This window comes from Heptranchias perlo, chromosome 2, assembly GCF_035084215.1.
Source record: "Heptranchias perlo isolate sHepPer1 chromosome 2, sHepPer1.hap1, whole genome shotgun sequence".
Classification (NCBI taxonomy): Eukaryota; Metazoa; Chordata; class Chondrichthyes; order Hexanchiformes; family Hexanchidae; genus Heptranchias; species Heptranchias perlo.
This window is the reverse complement of record NC_090326.1, coordinates 64,393,073-64,410,528: the sequence shown is the minus strand read 5'-3', so window position 1 is coordinate 64,410,528 and position 17,456 is coordinate 64,393,073. Positions and strand designations below refer to the sequence as shown.

General features: G+C 40.2%; 1 protein-coding gene across 1 annotated transcript in view; it reads right to left on the bottom strand.

The window, feature by feature from the left end:
• Positions 1 to 17,456, bottom strand: part of LOC137339741 (adenylate cyclase type 2-like) — a 368,927-nt gene that overhangs the window by 136,647 nt on the left and 214,824 nt on the right. Inside the window, exons 6-8 of the mRNA XM_068001920.1 lie at positions 12,877 to 12,988; positions 10,405 to 10,532; positions 3,095 to 3,253 (exon numbers count right to left, since the gene is read on the bottom strand). Coding sequence (XP_067858021.1) covers positions 3,095 to 3,253; positions 10,405 to 10,532; positions 12,877 to 12,988 — 399 coding nt within the window. The remainder of the gene's footprint in view (positions 1 to 3,094; positions 3,254 to 10,404; positions 10,533 to 12,876; positions 12,989 to 17,456) is intronic.

The following is a 17,456-nucleotide window of genomic DNA, read 5'->3' as shown; positions in this document are numbered from 1 at the left end:
GATTGACCCCACCCTTCCTCTTACTACCCATACTGTTTACGTGCCTATAGAAGACTTTTGGATTCCCTTTTATGTTTGTCGCCAGTCTATTCTCATACTCTCTCTTTGCCCCTCTTATATCCTTTTTCACTTTCCCTCTGAACTTTCTATGTTCAACCTCTGCAAACACAGGGGGTCCCCGAGTCTTGTATATAAGTTCTCTAGATTTAATTAAGTTGGGTATTTCTCTATGGAAGAGACTGTGCACTCTCCATATTGGAAGAACACAAATTCCACACTGCAGACTTTTCAGTTGCTTGGTTTGTTAAATCTTAAACATGGTGTTGGGCTTCCGCGTGTCAGTCACCTGGCTGACAGAGGATGTTAAAATTAATATTTTTAAGGCGAAGGAGTAGAAAACATAATAACATAGAATGAAAACTGCTAGAAAGCAAAATAAAATACAAAACAAACTGCAACTATCAAACATACTTGATTAAAATATTTGAAAATTAAACTGATTCTCGTGGTACAAATGTAAATTCAAAGTTGCATGAACATAATTTTTTCAAGGACAGGGTAAAGATAATGCATTGTGCAGCTACATCTAGAATCAGAGGATCCAATGAATAAATAATAAAGCTTATTCCTATTCTTCTGAGTCATTCATTTCCCCTGACATTTTTTCTTATCAAACCAACTTTTCCATTTAAATGGAATGCAACTGCTCTCAGCATCCCCTGTAATCTGTGTGTGTTCCAAAGAAAAATTCATATTTTTTTCTGCATTTGCACATTACTTGCCCATTAAACTCACTTAGAAAGTTAGGGCTTATACTTAACAGTGTAAGTACCCTTTTAACAACATGATCATTGTTAAAGCAATGCCAATCAACCTCTCCAGCCCAGAAAGGGAACAATTTAAATTGTTCATTCTCATTCCTGCATGTAATAAATTCTCCTTAGAGATTTAAAACATTTCAAATTTTAATTTTTTTCTTACTTTTCCTTTGTCACTTTTTTTCCTCTCTTTCTTTCCCTCTTTATTTCTCGTTCTGTACCTGATTTGCCGCTAATTCACCCATTCTAATTCCTATTCCTTCCCTGTCATTCCTCTGTTTCTTTCTCAATCCTTAAATATCATTGGTTCAGGAGATAGACTATTGGTCCCGTTGTTCACTAAGGTCCCAGATGTCCCATTGCCCTGGCAGCACCTTTATCAGCTCGCACTTCCAGCAATTGTTTCTGGCAATTATATTTCATATTTCCATCATCTGCAGTGCTTTTTGTTTTTAGTCCTTTCATACATTTGGCTGGGAGGAACCACAAAGAATACCGATTCGCCAGGGAGACTTGGTTTATGCCAGAACAAGCTCTCCCTGTTTCAGTGCCAGGCTGGAAATATGTTATGGCTGCTGCAAACAAGACTGGCATTGTGACAAGGGGAAAATTTTGTTCCTTGTATGCTCAAGACCTAAAACCTCCATTGGGAACAACAGCATTTTTAATTAAATATTTATATGGGTTCCATAATTTAATATAGCACAACTTTATGATAAACCATTAATTAGATACAACAGACTCTTGCAATAATGCAATATTTGACAGGCATCCAAATAATGGATAATAACTAGAAAGTGTCCTAATTGAGTTGTATTCTACCTCACTATTTTTCCCTAACCATGTATTTAAATTGTAAACAATTTTACAACACCAAGTTATAGTCCAACAATTTTATTTGAAATTCACAAGCTTTTGGTGGCTTCCTCCTTCCTCAGGTGAATGTTGTGGAAGGAGGAAGCCTGAGGAAGGAGGAAGCCTCCGAAAGCTTGTGAATTTCAAATAAAATTGTTGGACTATAACTTGGTGTTGTAAAATTGTTTACAATTGTCAACCCCAGTCCATCACCGGCATCTCCACATCATGTATTTAAATGGCAGCTTTTTCAAGTTTTAAGGGGGCTGTAATTGGTAGCCTATTGTTTTTTTCTTCAAATGTTGCTACAGATTCCCACAAACTGCAGATGAGAGATGGGCTGCCTGAATCCCAAAGGGCGGAATATTTAGCTGTGACTTTGAAAGTCACATCTTTGAAATTCATATAATCTGAAGCCATGTGTAAAGTCAAACTTTCGGTTTTCTAGATTGATTCAGCCCTTGCCCACCATCTTAATTGGAATCTTGGAATCACATTTTAAATCAATGTGAAGAATGCAATTATTTCAAGTTGAACAATTTTTACTGCAATTGACCCTAAGGTTATCACTTTATCAGACTATCAAATACTGTGTCAGCTCCATATATAGTGAAACTCCTATAAAATGAAGTTTTGTTTTGGATTACAAACTTTATTATAAAGATGGCATATTCTATAATGACAAAGTGCAATTGCCTAAAATGTAGCAATTTGCACACAGCAGAATAAATTAAGCAGTTTTGCATCACACATATGAAAACTTGTTGAACATTAAATATACTGCCATATGTCAATTATATGGTGTCAAATATTACAATTATTCAGATTTATAAGTCTCTGAATTACCAAATTACTCAAGTGTGAGGCAACCCACATGTAAGATGGCCTACCAAATTCCACCAAAAAAAACATGACCCTTTTATAAGACAAGAGTCAACACAGCTTCTATTCACCAAAATGTCACCTTCATGTTGGCTGGTGTGCACACATACAATTGCTCTCTTTTTTTTCTTTACAACTAGTGCAACCTATCAGATGGTCCTCCACTCTTCCAGTGCAGCAATCTGCCATCTGCTGCTAAATTTAAACCTTCTCTCGCTGTATCTATCTGCTGCCTTCAATTTTAAAACAGCAGCAGAAGCCTGGATCGAAGGAGCAGCGTGGAATAACAACTGACAGCAACAGCTGATCAGAATAGACTGCCAATGTGCTGTTGCTGGGTCCACCGTCTTTGAAGAAATTGTTCCACTGGGAGGGAAATCAGCCAGGAGGGAAACCGTGTGCAGGATATGATCCTTGTACAAGACAACCTTGGTTACTACCCTTCCCCCCCAAATAAGGATATAAATAGAAATATGGAAATATATATACTTTTAAATTACAAACATAAAAAATAGTGATGCAATTGGAAACTTGCTTACCCTGGAACACCTCCAGCTTCCATGTGATTTGCAAGAGTAACATCATGTGACCAGACATCATATTGCCATTTCTGTAATCCAATGACTCCACAAAGAACATTCCCTGAATGCACTCCTACACGCATGTTTATGTCAACTCCTGTGGCATCCCTTACCTTCCTTAAAAATAAAAGATAAAGATGAATATGAGCAACTTTTGTTCTAGAAAATGAGAACAAATTGAAAAATAAATCCCAGCTACGGAATTCTAGTGCTAAACTGCTTTTCAGAGCTGTTGGTCGGATGTGCGGAGAATTTTCACTTTTACTGCTGGCTGGAAAATGATTTTGCCAGCTGCATTGGAACGCTCCAATTGGCGTCTGTAGCTTGCCGGTATTATGTAGATGAGGCCCGAGGCTCGATTGCAAGCAAGCCTCACTCCTTCGTCTTCAGGAGCATGTCCCAGATGCACTTTGCGCCAGTTTCCCGGCCACTATATTCCTCAACCAAATATAATCAATATTATAGAACCACTTTAAATTTACTTATTCATTCTACCAATGCTTCCTGGAATGAGTCCATTCTATCTCAACAGAATGAGTTTCCTACTTTCACATACAAATTGCAAATGAATATCAAGTTTTTCGAAAACTAATAAGCTGATGGAAACATCACACTTCAACAGTTTATAATGATTTTATCAAGTATTTATTCATGTATTAATTACATTTTAACACCACCAGTCACTTCCTAATTTTAATATCCAGTGTCTGTTGACTTCAAAATGCCGGTGATAGTTGAGATGGGTGGGGAGGGGGGCAGCATCCCATAAGGGCTGGCTCAAAAAGAGGGTAAAAGTCAAGTATTTTATTACGAACAGAAAATTGGGTTCACATTGACATAATAAAGAAAAGACGTGGATGTATATTTACTGTTGAGCTCGCTGCTGCGTTGATTCCAGATCTGTCCATATTACTGGGGGACAGAGACCAGGCTCTTTGGCAATATAATGGAAGCTCATCACCCTCCCCCAGAAATGAATGGCTGGGAATTTCCTTGGAGCTGCTCCTGCTCCGCTGCTGTAACTTTGCTGGAAGTGCGGCAGAAAACCCATTTAAACATGTAAACAGGGTTCGTGGTGAAGATGTGGTAGAGAAGTAGGAACAGTTCCAAGAAAATTCCCAGACAATAGTTTTGTATACTTCCTAATGACCATAATAGAAATGGCAGAAGTGTCGGAACAGAGGTTAAAGAAAGAAAGAACTTCCATTTATATAGCGCCTTTCACAACCTCAGGATGTCCCAAAGCGCTTCACAGCAAATGGAGTGTAGTCACTGCCGTAATGAAGAAATCGCAGCAGCAAATTTGCAAGCAGCAAGGTCCCACAAACAGTAATGAGATAATGACCAGATAACCTATTTTAGTGACATCACTAAATTATTGGCCAGGACACTGGGGAGAACTCTCCTGCTCTTCTTCGAATAACGCCATGGGATCTTTTACGTCTACCTGAGAGGGCAGATGGGACCTCAGCTGAACGTCTCATTTGAACGACAGCACTTCTGACAGCGCAGCCCCCCCTCAGTACTGCCCTGGAGTGTCAGTCTAGATTATGTGCTCAAGTCTCTGGAGAGGGACTTAAACCCACAATCTTCTGACTCAGAGGTGAGAATACCACTGTGCCTTGGCTGACTATATGTCCTATAACACTCTCCCTGATTTGTCTAAGCAATGGAATTGCTGTCCCATTATGATCCTGGTAGAAGTACGTGCTCACTGCATCTCTCCTTAGCTCACGTCCATCAGTGACACAGTGGTATCATGAGTCATGACCACAAAACATATCATTGGTTTCCACCTAAGCCATATCCGGAGTCACCTTGTCCCTTCAAATAACACTGCCACCATTGACTGCCACATGATAAAGGAATCATGGGAATTGCCAGAGAAGAGCATTGACATTAATGATTCTATTCCTATGTTGCAGACCATCTGTGTATTCATGTGTTGGTAGCCCTTTCTAATCGTGAATAGAGTTGTGCTGGCGCATATAGCTACATCGGTACAGTTAATGATTCCCAGTACTTGTGGGAATCTCCCTACACAGTAGAAGTAGAGCTTCTGCTGTCCATAGTGAAATAGATAAAATTACTCACCCTGGCAAACAAATGACCTGCTTGGTGCAATTGTGAACTGAAAGTTCGGAGATGTGACAGAGATCTCCTGGGCTTGCCTGTAAGGAGCTTGCTACATGAAGGTTCAATGCAGCTGTACCTTGATAACCACTGACAGAGCCATCTCTGTTTTGCAACTGGTTTCCAAATCTGGCTGCAGGGGTGGACATAACTCAATTATGGAATCCTTCAGGAATTTTAGTCTGTGCAACCTATCTTTAGACAGGTATGATAGCCTGGGGCTGGAAACAAGTGATGGCATAAAGATGTGTTTGAATAGAGTGTCTAAAATGAAATTGGATCATTTTGCCATGCCTCCTCTGATCTCCCTCTTCCTTCAGAACCTGCAAATAGAGATGTATGCCTATGGGGATACCCATAGCTGCATGCAAATGAACTGACCAAGAGCTGCAGCTGTTCAAACACACAGCTTTAAGTAGCTGTCAGGAGTGCACTAAGATGTTTCCCCAACTTCCTTGTCTAACAAGATCAAAATGGTGCATTAAGTTGCTAAGACATACACAAATAACAGCACTGTACCTTTAACAATCAGAATTCAACTGAAGGGAACAGCTCCTCCCCCTTGCAGCACTTGTTCTACACAGGCACTCAGGCTAACGGGCAATGCTCAGGCCTCGGGATGGCATTGTGGGGAAGACCTATCATTTAAATAAAAGTTGGTCCCTTAATAAGCTTTGCACACAGTCGGTACACAGAGTCCAAGAATGTAAAATGCCTCTTCACTACATAGACATGTGCAGAGCTTATGGGGCAGGGACTAGACCTCAGGCCTCCAAATCTGAATATGGGGCTCCAGCAACCAAAACACTGTGCAGCTTTCCACTGCATTATCAATCTCTACAATTTCTTTTCAATGCAAAGCTGCTTTCAGTTATAAATTATTAATGATCTTGCAAAAAGCACCATTTTTTAATAAATAAATTGTCTGCAGGCTGACATCAAGAGCAACTTATTACATGAAGAAATGGTGGCAGAACATCCATTGTCAATATAATGTGGGACTGCTAGTACAGTAGCAAAAAGATCTGAGAGACAGCCTGTTACAGGGGGGAAAAGGCTGCATCCATTATTCTCACAAATAGCTTGCTCTCAGACTAAAGAACTAGCAATGCAAATTATTATGGACCTTTCATTCAGCCTTTTCAATTCACACTTAATAGCCAAACTATTTGTTCCCACTAGAAATGATTAGAGATGATGTAGTACAATTAGTGTTCAGTTCTTTAAAAATTAGGCCTACTGAAACCATATGATATCACAGTTTAACAGCCTCTATAATATTACACAGTCAGTATGATACTTTTGTTTGTACCTGTTTCATAGAAAGTTTCAGATTCAAATCTCAAATTTCATCATTTTTACTAAAGGTTACAATGTGATATATTTTCTCCTTGCAAGCACTGTTTTATAACTCAGCAATTTTTTGAGATAGGCCCAAAACTGTTTCAGTCCCATGAAACTGAACAATTCAGGAATTGGGGCAGACTACAGCTTCAAGTGATATGTCCTGTTTGTCTCTTTTCATGTATTTTAGTGTATGAACACAATAGGTATTCTAAAATAATGCACTTTTATTCCTGATATTGAAATTATTATTAAAAGTATTTTCATCCTTAGCTAATGAGTGCTAAAAAACAAAGCATAAATATTTTTATTCAATAAAATGAGCGTGGTGAAGTATAATTAGAGAAATGTAAAAAAAAAATGAATAATTAATGATATCTCCTAATAAGACAAAAACTTATAAATTAGTTTCTTTCTTGAAGGTTTAGTTAAAAAATTCTATTGTACCATTGCATTATCAGCCCCTAGATATTTTGGGGCACTAAATACTATATAACAAGCACCGTGTTGGAATCCTGGCAAGCTTGATTTTCCACTTGAGCTTCATTTTTACATTCAAATAGTGCTTATGTGCCACTCCTGCCTCTAAGTCAAAAGGTTGTGGGTTCAAACCCCACTTGAGAAACTTGAGCACATATTCTAGGCTGATACTTCAGTACATTAGTGAGGGGTGCTGTCTTTTGGATGAGATGGGGAGGGGTCTCTGAAATGGGGGGAGGGCTCCTCAGTTTCCCCTCTTCGCCACCTGGTTCTTGGAACTTGTCACACAACAGTTGCTGGGGTGAAACCACGAGCAAAGATACTCAACTACAGGGGACCAAGCCTTTATAAAGTAAATGCAATAACATTTATAGAAGCTATGTGATCAAATAGCACCTGATCTGGTCACACAATCAGATGGCACATGATTAGGGATCACATGGTCAAATGTCATGTGGTCGAATGTCACGTGATGAAACCTCCAAGAATGCCTCCAACTGGAGTTGGCAATCCTAATTGGGGCCTTAGTAGTCCGAGTAGAGCCCGATAAAATTAAGATCTGTGAATGTATTTCATTGGCCTTTTAGCCATCATTGAAAAACTAATCTGAAGCTGCACTTTAATGAGAACAGACAGAGCGACTTTTCTGAAGATATGCCAAAAGCCATAGAATAGCTAATATTGTTAAAGCTTTGTGCAAGCATTTAAAGTTCTTCTTTAAAACAATATGCACATGGGATTTATTTGCTACCATATGAAACCTCCAGTAGCTGTTCTGATTGATGAAGAGATATGTGAATTAGCATTATTAGTTCTACCAACATTGATCACTGATGTTGAAGTGAAATCAAAATTTACATTTGACAACACATCATCAACTAAACAGTGCAACAAAAATACCCACAACTAACAGCTAGATTTGTGGGTTTCAATTTTAGTGGTAGACTAGTCAAGCATTTACTGCTAAAAGCTGATGTTAAGCTAATGCTGCATTCAGACAGAATGCTAACATGTAATTTATTATTAGATGATTATTAGATTCAGTGATCTGCTGTCAAATAAAGAAGCAGGAATTGAATGATATTTTTTAAGCTTCTAAAGTCATAAGTAGCAAAACTCAAAAAAATCCATACGTGATCAATGATATTTCAATCAAGCTGTCATATATCAATTAGTGTTGCACTGATACTTATTATTGCACTAATACTGGCAACAAGGATAAAAGAAAACTTTTAATATCAAAAAAGTGGTAATTTATCTCTTTGCTATCTGTAGAATCTTGCTGTGTGCAAAATTAACAGCAGTGTTTCCTACATTACAACAGTGACTACACTTCAAAAGTGCTTCATTGGCTGTGAGCCACTTTGGGACATCCCGAGGTCATGAAAAGTGCTATATAAGTGCAAGTTCTTTCTTATAACGTAAATAGGGATACATTGTTTTGGTTGCTCAGCAAGACAGAGGGCACAAGGTTAAGATAATCACAAAAAGAATTAAAGGGGAGGTTTAGAAAAATCTTTCCATAGAGAGTGGTTAGTATTTGGAATTCTCTGCCACAAACTGCTGTTGAAGCAGAGTCCATAAATTGTTCCAAGAGGGAATTAGATACTTACTTGAAAAATAATAATATTAACAGTAAGGGGTGTGAGCAGAAGAATGGGATTAGACTAGGTGACTCGTGTAGATAAAAACACCAGGGCAGACTTGAGGGGCCAAATAGCCTAATTTCTTTGCAAAATCATTCTATTGCTAGAAGTTTCAGTCTTTATATACCAAAAAAGATATTGCTATCATCTCATGAAGAAAACACCTAAAAACACTGTCCATTCAAGAAAGTCACACTCTATACATTCAGACAATCTTCCCTCACTCTACTGTATGAACTGCCATTCTGGATCACATTCTTAGATCTTTGGCTTGAAGAGGCCGTGTTGAAACCTCAAGTAACAGTAATTGCACTGAAACATCGATAGTAAATGATAGAAGAGCTCCAATCCATTCTAGGTCAGCAAGAGAAATGTGAAGGTTTATTTTTTTATTGCTATCATCTTCTGTTCTCAATTGCAATATTACCTCTATGAAAAACTAAAAAATCCATTGAGATGATATGTGGTTTAAAAACAGGATACATGAAGAAGGACCGTAGACGTAATTTATATCGCACCCAAAACATTGATTATAACTCATTTTGATTTTTTTTCCCCATTCATGCATGATCAGGTCAGCTCACTTGTGGGATATAAATCTTATTTTACAGCTCATCAACACTCTGTAGAATTGTTAAGTTTGCTGATTAAAAAACCAACGAATGATAAACATTTATTCAATACTTGGGATTGTCCAATGTCGTTTATACTCAGTGTTTATCATAGTTTACAGTCTTGTTCGTAAACTTATGAGGGCATTTTCATGAATGTGATGAAGACTGATTTACCAAAACATCAGTACTAAAATGTCATAGCACTCTTCAATGATCTCCATTTGCACAAGAAGACATTATTAGACTATTAACAGTGATTGGTAAAACAGCCTGAATATAGTACAAGATCAACCAGGTAATTTTGGCTGGAAGAATCTTTTAGCAGTGAATGGGAGACAGAGCTTTTCAACTTAAAGTTTATAATCACTTAAATAAAAAATCCGTGAACTTTTTTTTGCTGCTAATCCCATTGTCACACAATTTTACTCCTACTCTGGTCTCTCCAATTATCACATCAGCTACAGCAGATAGGATCATCTGACAAGCCTCTATCAAATTCACTGTTAACTGGTCAGTATTCGTGAATGACTCTCCAATTCGTGTTCCCTACAGGAACTCTCTAGTCTTCATTCAATATCTCCAACAACCCCCTCCCTACACACAGACACACACTACTGGGAAACAAAGATGAGATTGTCAGCTCAGCGACATGGGAAAATCAAACTTGCGATCCATCACTTTGTGATGTTGCAGATTTGTATTCCAATGGATTGTGTCATTCTGCAACTGCCAAATTTGTAGCAATTTTTAATAACTTATAAAATGTTGTTTGTCAGCATTTACCTCTGTCTTGTGTATATTTCTTGGTTCATTCATTAAAAGAACTTTTATAAATCACTTCCTGTATACAGGAGGGAGTTTCAAGGAAGACACTCTCAAAACGGAAGTATATACCTCCTAACAATGTTAGGCACATATACAAACTTACAACAAGCAGCACAGATTAGTATTCAGGAATCCAAATAGACTTCTCGTAGTAAGATTATTGCTCGAAAATCAATCTTAGATTAATTCTATTCCTCAAGATGAAAAAGCTTTAGATGTGACTTACTTTATGGCTTCACACATGTCCAAACCCATTTTCACGCAGTTTTTGGCATGATTTGGCAGGGATATTGGTAAACCGGAGACACAGTAGTAGCAGTCCCCTAAAATCTTGATCCTCATACAATCATTTTCCTGAATAAAGCCAAAGGTAAAAGTCACTTGTTAATTCCAAAAACACATGATAGTGCATGTAACCTTTAGTTAATCAGAAATAAAAACAGAAAATGCCGGAGAAGCTCAGCAAGTCAGGCAGCATCTGTGGAGAAAGAAACAGAGTTAACATTTCAGGTCGAAGACCTTTCGTCAGAACTGGAAGATGTTAAAAGAGTTAAAGTTTTTGAGCAAGTACAGAGCCAGGGAAAGGGGAAGGGAGGGGAGGGGAGGAAAGAACAAAAGGGAAGGTCTCTGATAGGTAGAGGGCACGAGTGATTAAATGACAAAAGGGATGATGGTGCAATGCAAGGAAGCCCATCCATTTTGTCATTTAATCACTCGTGCCCTCCACCCTATCACAGACCTTCCCTTTTGTTCTTTCCTCTCCTCCCCTCCCTCCGCCCCCCCCTTTCCCTGGCTCTGTACTTGCTCAAAAACTTAATGGGGGAAAAATTCAATAGGGGCTGTTTTTGGACGCGGGTAGCGCGATGCGCTAGTACCCCACGTCCAATGGCTCCGGCGCAGGCAGGACACAAGTTTGGACCCACCGGAGCACTTACCTGCAATCAGCGTTCCTTTCCAGGTCATGCATGCGGAATCAATGCAATTTGCACTTTCCACCACCAGAGGAAGCGCAATCTCTTAAAGGGAGGATGTTTTTTTAGAAATCTCTTAAAGGTAGCTGGTACCTGTTATTTGCTGAAAATAACAGTCTACTGTCTGCACAGAGTCTGAACGGAGATCAGACATCGCACACGTAAAACACAGATGCAGGACCCATCCCTATGTTTACTGATGAGTTATGTTAAAACATTGAATAAAGGTTGCACACTAATAAATTCCACATCCTCCAATCTGCACTCCAGACCTCACCAATCTTCCGATCTGAGTTGGTACCAGGACTGCGAGAGTGCGTGCACCAAGGTTCTCTGCTGATGCACTAGAGAAGGAGGGACATCCTATATCCGCAGTGGGGCCGGGGGGGGGAGGAGAGGCCCTCCAGACATGTACTCAAAAGGCAGTGGGAGGCAGCGGGGGACGAAGTCAATGCCAGGCGCACAGCATCATGAACATGGATGCAGTGCAGAAAGAAGTTCAATGCTTTGACATGAGTAGTCAAGGTGAGTGAGGTCAACTGTCAAGTGGCATCTACTAGCAACTGCACCACACACTACACCCCCCATCCCCCACATACCAACAAACTCTTTCTATCAGTACTCAACTCTTCCAATCAGATGCTTCCTCTCACCCTTACACATTACCACTGCTTCAAGCCGCCCACCCACAACTCACAGGCCACACACACTGGCAGCTATTCAACCATGACAGGCACATCACCCAGACACACGTCCCACTTTCTTGCAGGAGAAGGTGGCGCATATCAAGAGACAGAAAGTGGCAGTGGCATTTAGCCAGTCGAGCCTGTTCCGCCATTCAATAAGATCCTGGTGGACCTGTGACCTAACTCCATATACCTGCCATAGCCCCATATCCCTTAATACCCTTGGTTCACAGAAATCTATCAATCTCAGATTTAACATTCACAAGTGAGCTAGCACCAACTACCATCTGCAGAAGAGTGTTCCAAACATCTCCCACCCTTTGTGTGTAGAAGCATTTCCTAACTTCACTCCTGCAAGTCCTGGCTCTAAATGTTTGGCTATGTCCCCGCGTCCTAGTATTGAAGTCTAGGAGACCTCCAAAAACAGTTACAAATGTCTCAGCAGCCAGAAGCAATAATTCTGCCACTAACCTGTAAATCCTGCATGGCCCTTTTAAATAGCACTGGTGGGGGGGGGGGGGGGGGTCCTCCAAGCACTCTAAAACACGTTCAGATGGTCGGGGTTAAGAATGTGCATTGAGTGGAGCGTTAAGTCCCAAAACGGTGTCTATCACTTTAAATCAGTGTTGCACAATGATTGAAGCCATTTTCTCCCTATTTTACACGATTCCAGCGTTCGTTAACTGCGCCTGCGCTAACTCCTATACCAAGATGGCGCCTGACGCATGTCACGCAGGAAATGTGTGTGTGCATCCAAGATGCCATCTTGGATGTTGGAGAAGCCGTGTAGTGCCAAAACAACGGGCGCTACACAGCCCAATTTAGCACCCTAACTTTCTTAACATCTTCCAGTTCTGCAAAAGGTCTTCGACCTGAAATGTTAACTCTGTTTCTTTCTCCACAGATGCTGCCTGACTTGCTGAGCTTCTCCTGGCATTTTCTGTTTTTATTTCAGATTTCCAGCATCTGTAGTATTTTGCTTTTACTTTAATTAATTCGATTCACAGTAGAGCCTTGCTTATCAATATACTTACTGCTTACCTTTGCAATTTGATCGAACTTGCCAAATAACTCATTGAGCGTGTGCACAAGCTCCCCAGGTGAACACTCACTGGCCAGACGTGTGAAACCCACAATGTCAGCATACAATATACTGCAGAAACATAAATATTTGAAGTATTTGAATTCCATTGTAAATCATAATAAAGCAACAGCATGTTCTACCCATTGATGAGAATAACCTAGAGAAATTTAAGAGTGCATTCATTCCACAGCTGGCAGACCTAAGTTAGACTGCTGAATGTGTCCTCCATTGAATTCTGTAACAAAGCAGCTCGGTGCATGTATGCTTAGATGCATGCTCAGAATTCCACTTTCTGAGTGTTGTAACTACAGCAGATGTTACACCTGCTTATTAACCTCAACTCACACCATTTCCCATGGTCCCAAAAACTCTTTTCATGTGAGACTTTTAATTTACGTGTACCTGAGGAAGCATCTGATTGGAACCTGAGCAGGGAGAGAGAGGAAAGCGTAACAGGAAGGGACAGAAGGTATGGAGTAATAGGTAAAGTGTTAAAAAAGGAAAAAGCAGGAACTAAGCGTCACAAAACAGATTTGAAAGTTCTTTATCTGAATGCACGTAGCATTCGTAATAAAATGGACGAGTTAACGGCACAAATAACTACGTATGGGTATGATCTTGTGGCCATTACAGAAACATGGCTGCAGGGTGACAACGACTGGGAATTAAATATGCCAGGGTATTTAACAATCAGGAAGGACAGGCAGGAAGGAAGGGGAGGTGGGGTGGCTATGTTAATAAAGGAAGGAATCACTGTAATACAGAGAAATGATATTGGGACAAAGCATCAAGATAATGAAACAGTTTGGGTGGAGATAAGGAATAATAAGGGAAAAAAAACATTAGTGGGCGTAGTATATAGGCCTCCTAATAGTTGCAACTCTGCTGGAAGAAGTATTAATCAGGAGATAGTCGGGGCATGTAATAAGGGAACAGCCATAATTATGGGGGATTTTAATTATCATATTAACTGGACAAATCAAATTGGGCAGAGCAGCCTTGAGGACGAGTTCATTGAGTGCATCAGGGATGGATTTCTTGAGCAGTATGTAACTGATCCTACAAGGGGGCAGGCAACCTTGGACCTGGTCCTGTGTAATGAGTCAGGATTAATTAATAATGTCCTAGTTAAGGATCCCCTTGGAACGAGCGACCACAACATGGTTGAATTCCATATCCAATTAGAGGGTGAGAAGGTTGATTCTCAAACAAGCGTACTGAGCTTGAATAAAGGAGACTATGATGGTATGAGAGCGGAATTGATTAAAGTGGACTGGGAAAATAGATTAAAGGGTAAGACGGTACATGAGCAGTGGTGTTCATTTAGGGAGTTATTTTACAACTTTCAAAATAAATATATTCCACTGAGGAAAAAAGGGTGTAAAAGAAATGACAGCCACCCGTGGCTAAGTAAAGAAATCAAGGATAGTATCCGACTAAAAACAAGGACATATAAGGTAGCCAAACTTAGTGGGAGGATAGAAGATTGGGAATTCTTCAAAAGACAGCAAAAAGTAACTAAAGGATTGATTAAGAAAGGGAAGTTAGATTATGAAAAGAAATTAGCAAAAAATATAAAAACAGATAGCAAGAGTTTCTATAGTTATATAAAAAGAAAAAGGGTGGCTAAGGCAAACATAGGTCCCTTAGAGGATGAGACCGGGAAATTAATGGTGGGAAACATGGAGATGGCAAAAATGCTGAACAAATATTTTGTTTCAGTCTTTACAGTAGAGGACAGTAAGAATATCCCAACACTGGACAAACAGGGGACTCTCGGGGGGGAGGAGCTAAATACGATTAAAATCACTCAAGAGATGGTACTCAGTAAAATAATGGGACTCAAGGCGGATAAATCCCCTGGACCTGATGGCTTCCATCCTAGGGTCTTGAGGGAAGTGGCAGTAGGGATTGTGGATGCTTTGGTGATAGTTTTCCAAAATTCCCTGGACTCAGGAGAGGTCCCGGCAGATTGGAAAACTGCTAATGTAACACCGTTATTTAAAAAGGGTAGTAGGCAGAAGGCTGGAAATTATAGGCCAGTTAGCTTAACATCTGTGGTGGGTAAAATTTTGGAGTCTATTATTAAGGAGACAGTAACGGAACATTTAGATAAGCATAATTTAATAGGACAAAGTCAGCATGGCTTTATGAAGGGGAAGTCATGTCTGACAAATTTGCTTGAGTTCTTCGAGGATATAACGTATAGGGTGGATAAAGGGGAACCAGTGGACGTAGTGTATTTAGACTTCCAGAAGGCATTCGACAAGGTGCCACATAAAAGATTATTACTTAAGATAAAAAATCACGGGATTGGGGGTAATATTCTGGCATGGGTGGAGGATTGGTTATCAAACAGGAAGCAGAGAGTTGGGATAAATGGTTCATTTTCGGACTGGCAACCAGTAACCAGTGGTGTTCCACAGGGGTCGGTGCTGGGTCCCCAACTCTTTACAATCTATATTAACGATTTGGAGGAGGGGACCGAGTGCAACATATCAAAATTTGCAGATGATACAAAGATGGGAGGGAAAGTAGAGAGTGAGGAGGACATAAAAAACCTGCAAGGGGATATAGACAGGCTGGGTGAGTGGGCGGAGATTTGGCAGATGCAATATAATATTGGAAAATGTGAGGTTATGCACTTTGGCAGGAAAAATCAGAGAGCAAGTTATTTTCTTAATGGCGAGAGACTGGAAAGTACTGCAGTACAAAGGGATCTGGGGGTCCTAGTGCAAGAAAATCAAAAAGTTGGTATGCAGGTGCAGCAGGTGATCAAGAAAGCCAATGGAATGTTGGCTTTTATTGCTAGGGGGATAGAATATAAAAACAAGGAGGTATTGCTGCAGTTATATAAGGTATTGGTGAGACCGCACCTGGAATACTGCATACAGTTTTGGTCTCCATACTTAAGAAAAGACATACTTGCTCTCGAGGCAGTACAAAGAAGGTTCACGCGGTTAATCCCGGGGATGAGGGGGTGGACATATGAGGAGAGGTTGAGTAGATTGGGACTCTACTCATTGGAGTTCAGAAGAATGAGAGGCGATCTTATTGAAACATATAAGATTGTGAAGGGTCTTGATCGGGTGGATGCAGTAAGGATGTTCCCAAAGATGGGTGAAACTAGAACTAGGGGGCATAATCTTAGAATAAGGGGCTGCTCTTTCAAAACTGAGATGAGGAGAAACTTCTTCACTCAGAGGGTGGTAGGTCTGTGGAATTTGCTGCCCCAGGAAGCTGTGGAAGCTACATCATTAGATAAATTTAAAACAGAAATAGACAGTTTCCTAGAAGTAAAGGGAATTAGGGGTTATGGGGAGCGGGCAGGAAATTGGACATGAAGTTGAGTTCGGATCGGTCAATGCCCTGTGGGTGGCGGAGAGGGCCCAGGGGCTATGTGGCCGGGTCCTGCTCCGACTTCTTGTGTTCTTTAGATTTGTGGTTGGGATCAGATCAGCCATGATCTTATTGAATGGCGGAGCAGGCTCGAGGGGCCGATTGGCCTACTCCTGCTCCAATTTCTTATGTTCTTATGTTCTTATGTTCCTCCAATATTGTACTTGCTGCTCATGATGCAGCCTTCTCTACATTGGGGAGACCAAATACTGTTTGGATGATTACTTTTCCAAATACCATTCTGCTTCCAAGTGTGATCCTGACCTCCTTGTAGCTTGTCATTTTAACTCCCCCTCTCATTCTCCCTTTGCCCTCTGGCTTTGGCCACCTACCCTGTTCCAACCAAACTCAACAGAACTTCAGGAACAGTATATCACCTTTCTTCTGGATAGACTGCAGGCCTCTGGTCTGACCATTGCTATAGTAGGGAGTGCTGGGATACTGGGTGGGTCTACTGGTATCTGGCAGGCAAGTGGGTAAGGTGAGTTGTCATTTTAGTTGCAGATCCTCTTTCAGAACTTAGTTCTGCCCTGGGGAGGGGACAGGGAGTTTCTGCCCACTGTGTTGACCTGTCTTTTCTCTTTTTGGAAGTGGCAGATCCTCTTTGTGTTCCCAGCATTTCTGTTTTCATTTCAGATCTCCTGCATCTACAGTTTGTTCCCCCTTTTTTCAATTTCCTACAATGTTCCTGCCTGTTTCTTTGTGTTAACCTATTCTATGCCTTTACCCCATTTTAGACATTTGCACGTTCTTTTGTTCTTTTAATGTTTTTTCAGTGCCTCACTTTTCAGTTTCCTGCTTTTCTTTAAAGCAGTTTGCAAATCATTCAACCCATTAACTTCTTCTCTGTGATTGGACTACCTGTAGTATCTTTTGCACTTTCTTTTTCCAATCCTGCTAAAATGTTTACTTATCTTTCCATTTTCAGTTCTGACAAAGGGTTACACCCAAAATACTGACCCATCCTTTCATTTTACAGATGCTGATGAATTAATGTGTATCTTTTTCATAATTTTCCAGAATTTGCAGTATTTTTCTTTTTACATTTAGGTACTTTAGTTCGCTCAAGGCCAAGTTATACTGGCACTTTTACGCCAATGCATAACTAAAATTCCTCCCACTGGTTTCAAAGTGCCAG